Raw genomic sequence first — 14,449 nt, forward strand, 5'->3', positions numbered from 1 at the left:
ACTGCACACGGAACAGACCACGGCAGAGAGTAAGATAACTTCTGTACGCACTGGGGAACCAAACACCTCGTGTGACTCGCTTTCCTGCAGTAGGCCGGAACCGAACCCACGCTATGGCCGAGGTGTGGCTGCACTTAACACTCAGCAGTTGTACGAGGGCCCTTTCCTAGGCCAAACGAGAAATGGAGGTGTCCCCAAAAGTCTGCTCTGAGAACTGATGCCATCCCCAGTCAGGGACAGCCGTGGTGAAGACAGTGCTTTTACAGAGCAGATCTGGCAGCAGACGACGCCCTGGATGGTCACCATCAACCAAATCCAGCTGTAATGCACTGGGGAGGGGGTGGCCCCGCACACCAGGCCTGGGGACAGGACCTGCCTTGAGGCGACCCCCAGCTCCAAATCCAGCAACTGAAACCGAGGACACACACGTGTTCAGGTCACCCAGACCCGCACATCCGCCATGTTCATGGCGCCAGATAAAGAGGCCATGTCAACGGTGATGCCACCTCGGGAGACCTCCACAGGGGAGGCGGGGTGGGTCACCAAGGATCGGGTCATGTGCAGGACCCTTGGAGACGCTGGTGAATAATGTCACTGCTCAGATTCACTATTCAGTAAGTAACGACCACACCTAAACGCAGCTGGCCAAGCTTCAGTCTTTCAGGCCTCTGGGAATCCCATTTGGCAAGTTAATCACGGTACCAGGTTTTCTTCTCAGAGCGCAGGCCTCCCCAGCCAGAAGAGCTCACCCCCCTGCAAAGCCTCCACGGAGCCTGGAACAGACACTGCCCTTGAGGACAAAGGTATCTTGCTCCTTGCAGCCCCGAAGGCTGCCTTGATCACGTAAATGCTAACTAAAGGCTTGTTTGAACATACGGACATGCCAGAGACATTCAATTAAACGGGAAGTTCTTTTCCTGTTTACTTCCGGGTTATTAGGTCACTGAAGGTAGCACTCACACAGTAGCTGCGTGCAAAGCACTAAGCTGGACACTTAATCTGTCATCATATGTTGTCACTCTGCAAGGTGAGTGGCGTTCCGTCCCTCCCAGTCCTTGTCATGAGAGAATGTTGTTTATTCCACAGCATCTGTCTCCCCCACCAGACTGTAAGGTTGTGAGGGTGAGTTCAATGCCAAGTTCTTGCTCACCACTGGCTCTGCAGAGTTTAGCACATGCCTGGCATACGGGAGGCCCTCAAGGAACAGCTCTGGGATGAATCAAGGAATTACACTGTGATAGAAAAAAAAAGGGTTCCACTATTTGGAAGGATAAAAATAGTAACAGAAAATAATAGTGACACATACATCCAAGAGGAGGAAAACAGGCTTTTTTCCTGCTTTTTGTTTTCTCCTATATCTGGACTTTCCCAGAAGCCTTGAGCAGCTGGCGGCTAATGGGCTGCAATCCTCAGAGTTACTGAAGTACTTGAGTTTGTGGGATGGAAAGTTCTGGAGAAAGGAGAGAGCAAGAACAAAGGCAAAAGCCCCCATGTTTCGCTTATCATGCAGCACGTAAGCCAACGGTGGCTGGAATGAAACTCGGAAATCAAACCATCCACAGCTGCCTTTCCTGCCTGCCTTGCACACAGCAGGTATGGCGAGGAGGATCAGACGTGAATAAGCGAGAACTACCTCACCCTGAGAACGGCTCCTTTTCCCCAAATCTGGCATGGTACCCACGAGGGCCCGGGCTTCTTACAGGCACCTTTATAGCAGCCCTGGCCCCCATTTCTGTGCTGGGCTCAACTGCTCCATCCTTCTCTGCTTAATGTAGCCCGCCCTCTCTGCATAGCTACGTATACACTAAGCACGCCTAAACACAGACCTGCAGGGAAGAGAAAACTCGAGGGCCCGAGGGGTAAGGCGGCTTAGGAAAGATGAGAAGGAAGAGCTGAAAACCCCAAGCCTGCAAAATGCAACAGCATCATCACCCTCCAAACCCCCACAGCCTGCACAGACCCTGTGATCTATGGTTAAAAGGAAAGAATGGACTTCCCCTGCATCGCACACATAAACACCGTCCACTAGAATAAACCTTGAAAATAACTGCGCAACCTACATGATTTCCTCTTGGGGGTGGAAGTGGCCTCAAATGCTCAGGGAGTCTTCCTGGGGTACCACCTCCCCTCTAAGCCAAGACAACACCCTGTGGTGTCTAGGAAAGGGGGCTTGTTCTGGAAGGAAAAAGCTTTGCTGAAACAAAGCGACCTCCTTTACAAAGGAGACCTAATTACTTGTGCTGTGCAAACGGTATATTGTACAGGAGCCAGTGTTTCTGGTAGCGAAATTCAAAGGCTGAAATTAATCCCACAGAGAGGTCTGATTCCAGCTGCACTTACACGGACGGTTTTTCTCACAGGGGGAGACCTTAGGGTTCAGACCAATTTACTGGCTGTGATATTTGCTTAAGAAAAAAACAGGAGGGGTGTTTTAAGGCCTAACATGCCTTTATGAGCACTAGAGTAGGATATTAAGATGGTGGACCTCAAACTTATTTGGAAGTCAGGCCACTGAGGGATGAATACCAAACATTTGCAATTGATAAACAACAGATGTAACTATATCAAATGGAAGGGACTGAAAAAGTCAAACCCAGGAGCACAAGTGTGTTAACACGGAGAGAGGAAGAGAGGGAGGAAAAAACTGGGCAAGACCAGTTAGTAGACTGAGTTTTGGGGTGTGTGTGTGTGTGTGTGTGTGTGTTTTCCGTTTCATTTGTTGCTACTTAATTATTTTTATCTCTGCTAGTGACGGGCAGCAGGCAAACATGAGCAGGGGCAGAAGTGTCAGAAATATTCATGGATGAAAAATGTAAACTGGAAAGTTCTGGACAGATGTCAATTTTACTTTTGGTTTGAAAACTGGCCAAACGCTGCCATTTCTGACTTCACTGCCGGAACAACTCAGCCCCCATCTCGGGACACAGGGGCAGATCACTTTGTGCCAAATATGATTCCAGACCTCTTCCCTGGCACAAGCTTAATTCCTCTGGCATTTCCGAGTGCATTTCCACACGTCTGGGCAGCGCTCAGGCAGTGTCTCCTGACACTGCACCAAGCAGAGGTTCCAAGGGGGCATCCCTGCGAGCCTTGTAGGCCCAGAGCACTCACTGATCCGGCACCAACTTGAAGAATTTTCCAAAGCAAAACTGCCTCAGCCTGCCTCCGGGATTGGCAGGGCTTGGATGGAAAAGCGTCTGCACGTGCAGTGACCGGGGCCGTCCTACAGAAAACGCCTTGGACCGCAGGCGTGCCCTTGGACAGCCCTCTGAGAGATACAGGGGGCCATTCCATGCAGGTCGAAGCAACTGTCCCACCTGCTTCATGCATTTGTAAAGCGCTGGGCTACACCCTCATTCACGGAATCTGCAAACTGATACCTGGTCAGATAATGCGATTTGCACTGGAAAAACATGTTATGAAATGAGATGCTTCTCTGTGCCTTTGTTTTCATGTGTGAAATGGGGATAATAAGAGGTCCTGACCTCACAGGGTTGTTGTGAGGATTGAATGAGCTATGTTATGTAACACACAGACCAGTGGGAGGCGGCCGCTGCTGTATTACTATGGTTACTGTTTTATTACAATCGATCCATCCCTTTAGAACAGTGTTTCCCAAATATTTTTCTTTCACACAGCACCGTCCTAAACCTCTTGCTGTTTTCACTGTCATTTAGTGTTTTTCTTTAAGCTGAATCACTTCCTTTCTATTTAAATTTATTTTAAAAGGAAACTGTACATCACACGTTAAGTGGAAAACCAGAATTCTGCACCATAGCTAGAAGGCAAATGTAAAAATAAATATAATGAAAACAAGACAATGTACTAATTAAGCTCCAGTCTGGTGCCTGCCAAAGGTGCGGACCCTGAGTCTTCCTGTGTTTTTGCTAAAAAAGAAAGATTACAGGGTGTTAAAAGCGCAGTGACAACACCCTGAGACTTTTTCCTCCAGGTCATCACAAGCAATCAAAGACCTGACAAGCGAATGGCCTTCTCCCTGCAGAATTTACGGCTGAATGTCCAGCCTCTGTCTTTCTAACATCTTACAAGCACACATCAAGTCAGCCTGCTTTCAGCCACTCCGGGAGACGCTGGTTAGAGCATCACTGTCAGATACAATAGAACGTTCTGTGATGATGGACATGTTCTATCACCTGCACCGTCCGCTACGGCAGCCGCTACCCACGTCACGACGGCTACTGGGCAGTTCCCAGTACAATGTGGCTCGTGTGCCTGAGGAACTGGACTTTTAATTTCCTTCCATTTTAACTAATTGAAATGTAAACTGCCACACGTGGCCAGTGGCTGTCCTGTTGGATAACTCAGATTTACTGAGAAAACGACACGCGCCGACCCTTTGGTTTGGGTTCTTCCAGTAAACTTCACTTTATTTGGGGGTTACGCCCTTGCTTCCTTGGAGGGAGAGCTTAGAAAACCCGATTTGTCATCAGGATGTAATGGGGGATTGTCTACAATATCCCTCATTATTGCTTCACCGAAAGCCGGGTGTGGTTTCTTTCAGAGCTCTCTTTGAGAAATGGACCTACTTTCTTCTTATTAGCAATGGAATTATCCACATTAGCCACGTTTTCATATTCACATTGGCTGCCAGGAAGCCCACAGGAAATTACAAATCAATGACAGCAACCGTGCAGTCCTGTGAGAGGTATATATGATTTCTACTGTTTCCTTAACAGTAACGCTCTCAGTGTACATTTTCTCTGACTCTAATATTTCATTTCTTATTTTTATCATTCTTTTCTATGAGTTTCTCTAGAAATTACCTTTTGTGGAGTTACGTAGAATGCCTTGTTATTAACTAAGAAAAATAATGTCCAATGCTACCAGTATTTTAAATGAGTCACCTTCTACTCAATATCATTTATGGTTTAAATTAAAAAGTAAAGAAAAAAGCATTGTCACAAAGGCTTTCTAAAATGCTTCCAAACATGTGCTCAGATTTTACGCTTGAGGTACCAACCAGAAACACTGTTAGCTAAAAGGAGAAAAACAATGTCTCCTTTACACACTCCAACAGCAAGAAAGATTTCAGAAGGCCCAAGGTGAGGGCTGGAGGTGCTCTGGGTGGCGTGGGAACCGCCAGGCCCGTGGCTCCATGAAATCTCAGCCACGGCCTCTGTGCACAGCTGGACCAGCCCCAGGAAAGCTCTGCAAACAGTGTATGGGGGGGAGAGTGGCTTCGATGCCACTGTGACCACCGTGGAAACCGTCGCCCAGGCAACGGCATATTTGCTCTGTCTCATTGCATAACTGACTTTCAGAAGCTAAAACCTGCCCAGTCGCTTCCTGGGGTGAGGTGGGGGGGAAAGAGTCAAAAATGAAAGGTCAAGGAAACCTCTCAAGTGATAGCACATTTTAATTTTGCTCTAAAATAAAGCTGTCTGCTTCACTATTTCACCCTCCAGGCAACCTCTCCCAGCTTTCTGATGACCGCAAAGCAGAACTTGAAAGACACTCAAAGAAGAGGGGGTTTTTTGGTTTTTTGTTAGTTTGTTTTTGGTTTGGGATAAAAAGAGAAAGAAAGAGAGGAGAATATTTGGAAATCTGTCATATCTAATTCTCTTTTTAAGCCAGCGCTGAGAGCACATGGACAGCTGGCTTCTCTAAGCCCTTATTAAAGTGCTACTGTTACCCAGCTGAACAAGCGAACTGGACGACTTCCGGGTACAGGCTTCCTGGCCAAACTCATCTGTCGGTAAGACTTCCAGTAATGGACACAAGCAACGAATAAACATTCCTATATAACCCATGCCACCACCAGCCCTGCCACCAAAGACCAAAGACGCCAATCATTTTGGAAGATGAGGAATGAATACTAAGTGTCTATTGGGCGCCATATAACTCGAATGCTGACAACAGCTTTGCAAGGTAAGTATTATTATTATTTCCATTTTGCAGATAAGGAAACTAAGAGTTACCTAAGGCCACAAACTTGAAACCAGGGCTTCTATTTTCAAGTTCAGTGTCATTTTTTCACCATCCCAGTCTCTGGGGAAAGTATCTTAATTAAAGCTGACAAAAATTCAATGGGTCAATTCCCCACTAAGAAACATGGCAATAAAACCCAAGGCTTTTCACAGAGCTCATGGAGAAGAAGAAGAAAACCTAATGAATATTGTTGTGATACAAGGAGACAGTAAAACCGGAAACAGCTACAAGTCAAGAGTTGGAAACAAAACAGTCCCAGGAAAAGTGAACACCAAAGGCTGGAAATCAGGACCCAAGGTGAGAAAGAGAAAGAAGAAAGACAAAAGGAAGATAAGTGGGCGGGGCTGGAAGAGGCATCAGAAAATCAGAGAGAAGATGGAAAACTGGGGTCCCAGGTGATGGGGCAAAATCACCTCCAAAGCCAAGGTCCCATGGTCCCAGACACTCAATCCCCAGCCAGGGGGTGGCCAGCAGGTGGTAGAGACGTCTGCAGATTTTCCTTGCCAACTACCCATCGCCCCTTCTTTGGAAAAGTAACCTGGTTTTCATTTGGGAGCCACCTCTCCCTGCCCTCGTGGTCAGGCAAGGTCACGTGGTCAGGCAAGGTCACGTGGTCAGGCAAGGTCATCTCCAACCCTAGTGCCAGTGGGAGTCACATGATCTGAACCTGGCCAATCACAGAAGTCCATCACCCTACCTGAGGATTAGGGAGGGGCTCATGATCCAGGACGGACCCAGGGGAGACGCACAGGACGAGGCTCAAACCACCACGATAGGCGCAGGGTCTGGCACCGCTGAGAGTCCTCTGGCCAACCCAGCGAGCGCCAGCCTGAAATGATGCCTCAGCAGAGGAAACAGGAGATAGCGGCAGATTCCTGAACGCGGGTCCAGTCGTGCCGGAGGCCAGGCCTATGTCTGGGCTTCTCAGTTGCAACACCAGCCTACCAACCTCATTTCTGCTCAAGCAGCTGAGGGGTCAGGGCTACACCAAGAGGCCTGACCTGTGCAGGAAGCTCCACCGCGCTCCCTCCCGTCCGACTGACGAAGGGCCACTTCCTCGGGGAGACTGGGCAGCGGGGACGCTGGCGCTTGGAGGCGACGGCCCCCTGCATACAGCACCAGCACTCCGTCACCCCGGGGCAAAAGCGCCACAGTGTTAACAGATGACGGCCGGCCCCACGCAAGTGGCGACGTCTGACTGGAAACGGCCCTTACCTGGTACACGTGGAACGCGTTGGCAGCTTTGCCCCGGAGAAACACCGACGGGATCCAGACGTTGATCAGCGCCCGGTTTGATCTGTCCAAAGGAAAGATCAAAATCGGTCATTCCAATTTAGAAAAAAAAAAAAAAAAGAAGAAGAAACTATCTTCTCCAAGAGGCGTTAAGCAAAAACAATTTAGGACAATTTATTACACTTCATAGTAAGCTAAAGGACCAGTTTTAGTCTCGCTACTTAGTCCCCCAAGATTATTTCTAAGGACTTAGTATAAACAGTAGAACTGGAAGCATGTGCGTTTGTGTGTGTGTGTGTGTGTGTGTGTGTGTGCGTATTTAATTGATATATGCAGCTTGCATCCTGAAACGAGAAAGAGCTGCCCCTCTGTTCTGAGTGACCACGGCTCATAATTTATCTGCACCTCAGTTTCCTCATCTGAAGAAGGGGCCCATAACCAGAAGGCCCTGGTGAGACTATGGAACGTCGCATGAAGTCATGTGCACAGGGTCTCTGGACCACCCAGCAGAGTCATGCTGCCTCCTTACTGCACCCACTTTAGACCCTGACCCCCACTGTAAGATCAGATGCCATGAAAGAGCTCAGGAGACCAGCAGCTGTTGGGGTGCAGGGATGGAGGTACCAGGAAGCCAGGTGCAAATACCCCTCTTTCAACTTCTCCAAAAGCAGTGTGAATGGCTCTAATAACACAAAATGTAAACTCCAATACAGAATCATTTACCAAGTATCTAACGACTTACGGCTCCACACTTTTATCTGTACCATATCAGTGACCCCTCAGAGGCTAAGGAATCTGCAAGGGTTATTTTTGGTTAGGTGCCTTCTGTGATGACCTTGAACTTAACTCATGAGTCACGGGATGTGCACTCCACCACCACACTCCTGCCAGGCTGGTCCAGGTCACAAGGACCTGATACGTGGACTGTTGCTGAAACTCTGGGATCAATCTCACGAGTACCGTGCGATTCTGGCAGGGCTAGGAGGCTGCCTCCACTTAGAGCTACTCCAGGGCAGAGTCCTTTCCCCCACGCTTTCCTGCTCTCTAAAGAGCAGCAGCTCGTAGAAGTTCCCCGGCCTCTAGTGCTTGAAACTCAATTTGAGACGTTGATTATGGAAGACTCCATGACTCAATAGTCTCACAACCTCTAAAGAGCATTTTGTTTTCACCAAGCCCTCTCCTGAAACAGCATTTCTTCTAAGCTCTGAGCTGAGGTGCTGACCTCCTTCGTGGGGCAAAATAAGCCCAATTGATCTCTTCCCCAGAGCCCCAATACAAATTGCAATTCTGAGTCACCTAATTGGTTTGCATAGCTAATGATATTCTTCCTATAAAGGTCCCCAAAATCATTCTAGTACCTAGAGTATTCCCCTTTCGTGGCTTGGGGGGGTCGGGGGGGGGGGTCGAGAAGTGTAGCTAACACCCTGGTTTTTATTAAACCTTCCTGGATTAATGAGGCTGGACAACCTCTCAGAGCTACACTGAGGTCACCCCGGGCTGGGTTAGGCGTTTCTCCCTTTCAGAGCGTTTACTACATTGTATTACAATGGATTGTTAACATGGCCATCTCCCTTCTAGATATTAGTTCATTTGCTCATTCTTTTGTTTGTTCACTCGTGAATTAAACAAGTATGTGCCAGATCCTATTCTAGGTACTGGAGATAGAGCAATGAAGAAAGCAGGTCTACTCCCTGGTCTCATGCAGTGTGCAATTTAACGCAAGAGAGAGACAAATCCGCATAATAATTATTCCACTATGGTCGAAAAAGATACTTTGCATGATTTCCATCTTTCTAGATTTACTGAGATTTGTTTTGTGGCCCAACATATGGTCTATTCTGGAGAATGTTCCGTGTGTTCTTGAGAAGAATGTGTATTCCGCTGCTGTTTGGTGGAGTGTTCTGTAAGTGTTCATTAGATCCAAATGGTTTATAGTGTTACCTGAGTCTTCTGTTTCCTTATTGAGCATCTCTCTAGATGTCCTTTCCATCACTAAAAATGGAGTATTGAAGTCTCCAACTATTGTTGTAGAACTATTTTTTCCCTTCGTTTCTGTCAATTTTTATACCACATGTTTTGCAGCTCTATTGTTAGGCGCATATATGCTTATAATTGTTACACAGAAATTTAATTCCCATTGTTGTAGGTGCCACTAAAGAATGCTGACTGTAAGGAGAGTGAACGTTGGAGGGCCTGCTTCTTTGAGGAAGCAACGTCTGGGCAGGGATTTGAGGGATGCTGAGCATTGGCCATGTTGGGGAGGGAAGGCTGAGCCTGGGAAAGGTGCTTCCAGCAGGGGGATTAACATTTAAGGGCACAGAGTCTAGATCGAGGCTGCCTGGGTCTGAATCCTGGCTCGAATCTGTCATCTGTAGATGATATCCATGTCAGAGGATTGTTGCAGGGACTGAGTGGGTTAGAACAATGCCTACCACTGAGAAAATGCTGTGCCAGTGTGGGTTCCAGAAATAAAATAATGATCCTGAGTAGGGAAGACCAAGTGAATTAGAGGAGTCAAGTCGGCCAGGGTGGCTGGTGTGCAGGGAGGGGGTAGGGGAGGGCTGGGGGTGAAGCCAGAGGTTAGCAAGGGCCTTCTTTGTAAGCTACACAGAGGATTTGGGTCTCCATCTTAAGAGAGGGAAACAGCGCCTCCCTCTGGTTTTAGTGAAGATGAGAAAGCTGGTGGGAGGAGGCTGCAAATCTCCAGGGGGAGAGATGATGGATGTGACTGGACCAGGCAAAAGGAGCCTGAGGGCAGGGACTGTGGTTTATTCATCCCTCCATCAAGGACCTGGCATGACACCATCCTGCAGGAGGTGCCTGACGAATTCTTACTTTAATAACAAGTCCCTTCCGGTCATAACTGACTCATCTCTGGGATTCCCCTGTCCATTTTTCACTTCTCTTCCCAGCTTGTCCCCACCCTGGCCCTCTACAGGCTGCCGTTCCACTGCCTTCTTCATGCTGTACTCTCCTGACCCATGGGAGGCAAACTCACCTCTGATTTTCATCCTTCACATCTTAACCAGGCCGACCTCCTCGCCCTACCAACCTAACTGCCACCTCCAGCGCCACTGCAGCCAGTCAAGCACTGAGGAGCCTCTTGATGCCCTCTGCGTTTTTCATAATCTCACTCGAATTGCGACCACGACCCTGCAAGGCTGGTATCATGACCTTCATTTTATGAGAAGACACTCAAGCCTATGGGTTGCCCAAGGTCACACCTAGGTGAGTCCTGTAGCTGAGACTTCAACATGGGCCAGACTGGCTCTGACAAACTGCTCTTTCAGATATCCTGCCCTCTCTCTCTCCAGAAGCAGGCTTTTCCCAGATGACACCTTCTCTCAGGGAGGCCGAACCTTCTTCCGCTCAGCACAGCTGAATGAGAAAGAACAGGGGTTCTGCCTGCCCTTCCCCCAAGACTCACTCCACTCTCTTTACCAGCCCAATGGGATTATCTGACCAAAAACCACAGCAACCTGATGAGAAATACCAGTCTGAAGACCAACTCAACTCCTTAGGGGCCATCAGCAGAGGCACCCGACAGAATTCAAGCCAATGAAAAATCAGACCAATATGCTGAGTTACTATTGCTTCTGACAACCCAGGGGTTGTAAACTCAGATTCCGACAGGTGCCCCGCAGACAGTGAAATGAGTGCCGTGGGCCAGTGTGGGCCAGCAGGGAGGAGTGATGCCTGCGGCAGCCGCACAGCAGTCGCCCTGTGTGGAGGCGGCAGCCGCTGCTCGGCTCTGCTTGTGGCCTCGCAGGGATTTGAGTCTTCTTTTAAAGAAAATAGAGAAATTTAAATGTTTATGTGATATCTTCCAACTCTTAAATATCAGCCAAAAAAATAAATTGTTTTTCAGCACCCAAGGGGAAACATAAAACCCATGGGAAGGCCGGACTCAGGCTGCAGGCAAACAACACCTGACCTCTGAAATAACCGAAGCAGCCTGTGCAGACTGAAGCACTGATTTCGGTTCCCCGCTGTGGTCCTTCTGGGACCCAAGCCAAACAACAGAGTCCTGTTTCTTAAGGGGCTCCTCATGAGCAGATGCCGTTCACTTACATTTCAAAATCCGACAAACTCTGGTCTTCGGATGTTTGACTCAGATCTCCAGGCACCTGCCATCAGGAGACGGGAAAGAGGAGAGGAAAAAATGCGTCACGGTTACCATGGTTTGCACAATCATGAAAGAATCCCACCTCTCAATGAGCCCTGAACAGTTCCTGTCCAGAATGAGGTGAGAAAGCAGTTACTGGAAAATATGAAGAGATTTTTCTGGGAGGATGGTTAGCAACAGGAATAAAAATGTGCCACCATGAGAGATCGCAATTATCTTTACGAAAAGGACTATCAGACCTATTGAGATCATTGCAGGCACATAAAAGCATGTCATCTGGGAAATATTAAGGCCTAGTTTAGACCTGAGATGCAAGGTATCAAAGGTGCAGTAGAAAAAATATCCGGTGTCACCATGATGGACATGAAACACACAGACATACTCAGCATGTAAACACAGAAGGCCATCGCCTGCCCCCCAATGGCTCCATCCTGCCCCCTCATGACCTCTGAGCTATTTAAGGCAGAATATGGCCCATGAGAACATGACTGGGTGAAAGAAACTAAACTGCCTGATGTGATGGCAGTTCTTATGCAGAAGAGACAGCAAAATGGCCAGCAGTGATTGACGCTTAGTAAGCGGCAACGATGTTATCACACCCAGGGAGTAAGTTTCTTTTCATGAGCTGATCGAATCTGAACTGGCTAGAATTAAGATTGTGAATCAAAACTACAAATTGGGAGTTGCAAAATAGTCACAGGGACGTAAAGTACAGCGTAGGGAATGTAATCAATAATGTTGCATCAACTATGTCTAGTGCAGGGTGGGTACCAGACTCATCAGGGGGATCACTTCGTAAACTAAATAAATGTCTAACCACCATGCTGTACACCTGAAATTAATATAAAATTATATTAAATGTCAACTGTAACTGAAAAACAAATTTAAACAAATTTAAAAACCAACAACACAGGGGGAAAAAAAAAAAAGGAATGTGGATCAAAACTAAAAGGAACCAGTGAAGCAGAGAAAGGTGCCAGGTAATGAAGGAAAGAGAACATTATTTCACATTTTGCACCTGTCAGAGGTTCCATGTTATCACAGTCTTCCTCAGTCTGGGTAAAACCCCAGGGGTGATTACCCCCCCCCACCCACTTTACAGATGAAGAAACTGAGGCTCGGGGAGGCTGTAGAAGCTGCCCATGGTCACACACGGGGGAAGTGGATACAAATCCAGGTCTGTCCAAGGAGAAAAGGCTTTTCTGCTACAAATCCTCCCTAACAGAGGACAAGCCAGCTAAAAGGTGAAGGGAGAAGGTGAGACTTGCACAAGTGCTGCCCTTGCAGAGGGTTAGAAGACACTAGAAGGTAGCCCTTACAGAAGCAGTGGGTCCCCTTTGGGGGCAGGAGAATCCAGTGATTATGGAGCTGTGCTCTGGGGCCACACGGCTCGGGATCAAGTCCCAGCTCCACCTGTCCCTGACTGTACGGCCATGGGCAAATCACTTGACTTCTCTGTGCCACACTGACCTAATCTGTAAAATGGGCATAGCAGTAGTAAAGTTCACAGGGTTAGCCTGCGGGCAAAAGGAGTGCACACCTGTACAGTATGCAAAACAATGCCTGGCAGGTAGAAAGTTCCTTACCTGACTTGTGTACTTTCCCAAAGTGACAATTAGAGAAACAAGAGCAGCAGGTTCTCTTCTCCTGGGCACCACACGTCACTCTGTCCTGACAACACAGGGGTGTCCCTCACCACATATCTGGCAGCCCAGAGGGAGAATGGCCCAATTAAATGGGGCTCCAGGCAGCAGACTGCTAAGAAGCTGCGATTGAGACGCCTTCCGACCCAACAAGGAGAAACCTGCCTGGTCGCTTGAATAACACTTCGTTTCCAAAGATCAGGAACTCTCGGGCTAGGGGTCGGGGCGGCCTTGCTTTTCATGGGGGGGGGGGGGGGGACAGGAAGCTGTGACGCTGCCTGTACCAAGAGCCCTGCAAACAGCCACATCCTTTGACCCAAAAATCTCATTTCGCAAGAATTTATCTAGAAGAGAAAAACCAAAGACACCAACATTTATATTGCTTAGACAAGTGAAAAAAAAAAAGAAAGAAAGAAATACAAACAACCTAAAGGTCCAACTATAGAGGAATGATTCGAGAATTATGGCATGTCGATATGAGATGGCCGAGTTAAAAATGGGGACCCCCCCCACACACACACACACACACACTCACGAGGGTGCAAGCATAAAAATAATTCTGGAAAAGTAGATAAGAAAATAGTAGCAGTGGCTATCATCGGTCACAGATTAAGAATGGGATTGGCGAGAAAAGAAGGCGTATTTATCATTTACTATCTTTCTGTAGGATAAAAAAAAGTATCTTTTGAATGAACTGCTTTAAAAGTTTTTAACATGTTTTGAAGAACAAGATAGCATTCCATGTGCTGTTTTGAAATGATCCCTGAGAAAGATCATCAAAAGAAAACAAAGCATGGGCCTAATGCACTATCTTGGGTGCAAAAATGGAGAATTAAGAATACCAAGTTGTGCTGGTTTGTTTTCGCATCAAGAAGCTATCGTAGTGAAATTTAAGGCACCAAAAAAAGGGCAGCCTGTGCATGGGGTGGAGGGGGGCAGGCGGCTGGTGCGCTCACAGTGACGCTGTATATTGAACCCCCTCTTACATCACGTGAGTTTTTGAAATAATGTACTACTGCCCCCCAAAATTTAAATAGAAATGTATAATCCCATCGAAAGAGCACTTCTGAGAAATTTCTAGCGGCACAGAAGAAAGCTCCTGGTCTGTTTAATAAAAAGCCACCATGGACAGCGAATGCCCAGTGTGAGCCCTAAATATAACTTACAAGCCCACACGTCAATGGGGTGAGAATGAAATCGATCCAAACGACGACGGTGGGAGCTACCTGAGAGAAGCCAGATGCATCTGGATTATGTTTGAACTTCCTGTGATTTCTACACTGCAAATGCGGTAATCGAGTCAGCACAGATACACACTGTGTATTAATTTAAGAGCGTAGCACTATGTAAAGTAAATCATACATTTTTCCAACCACTGCCCCAATGCATTTCTCCAGAACGCAGAAAGATCTGCCTTCAGGGTCCTTTATGCATCAGGCTTGGAAACGGGCGAAGGAAGGTTCTGAAGGCTCCCCACCTTCCAGACACCACTCTCCCC

General features: G+C 47.6%; 1 protein-coding gene across 3 annotated transcripts in view; it reads right to left on the reverse strand.

The window, feature by feature from the left end:
- The window catches only part of SNX29 (sorting nexin 29), a 425,148-nt gene that overhangs the window by 157,764 nt on the left and 252,935 nt on the right, over positions 1 to 14,449 (reverse strand). For all 3 annotated transcript variants that reach the window (XM_074322948.1, XM_019715145.2, XM_074322949.1), the window contains 2 exons: positions 11,254 to 11,309; positions 7,165 to 7,246 (listed from right to left, as the gene is read on the reverse strand). In XM_074322948.1, coding sequence (XP_074179049.1) covers positions 7,165 to 7,246; positions 11,254 to 11,309 — 138 coding nt within the window. The remainder of the gene's footprint in view (positions 1 to 7,164; positions 7,247 to 11,253; positions 11,310 to 14,449) is intronic.

The sequence above is a fragment of the Rhinolophus sinicus genome, linkage group LG18 (genome assembly GCF_036562045.2).
Source record: "Rhinolophus sinicus isolate RSC01 linkage group LG18, ASM3656204v1, whole genome shotgun sequence".
NCBI lineage: Eukaryota > Metazoa > Chordata > Mammalia > Chiroptera > Rhinolophidae > Rhinolophus > Rhinolophus sinicus.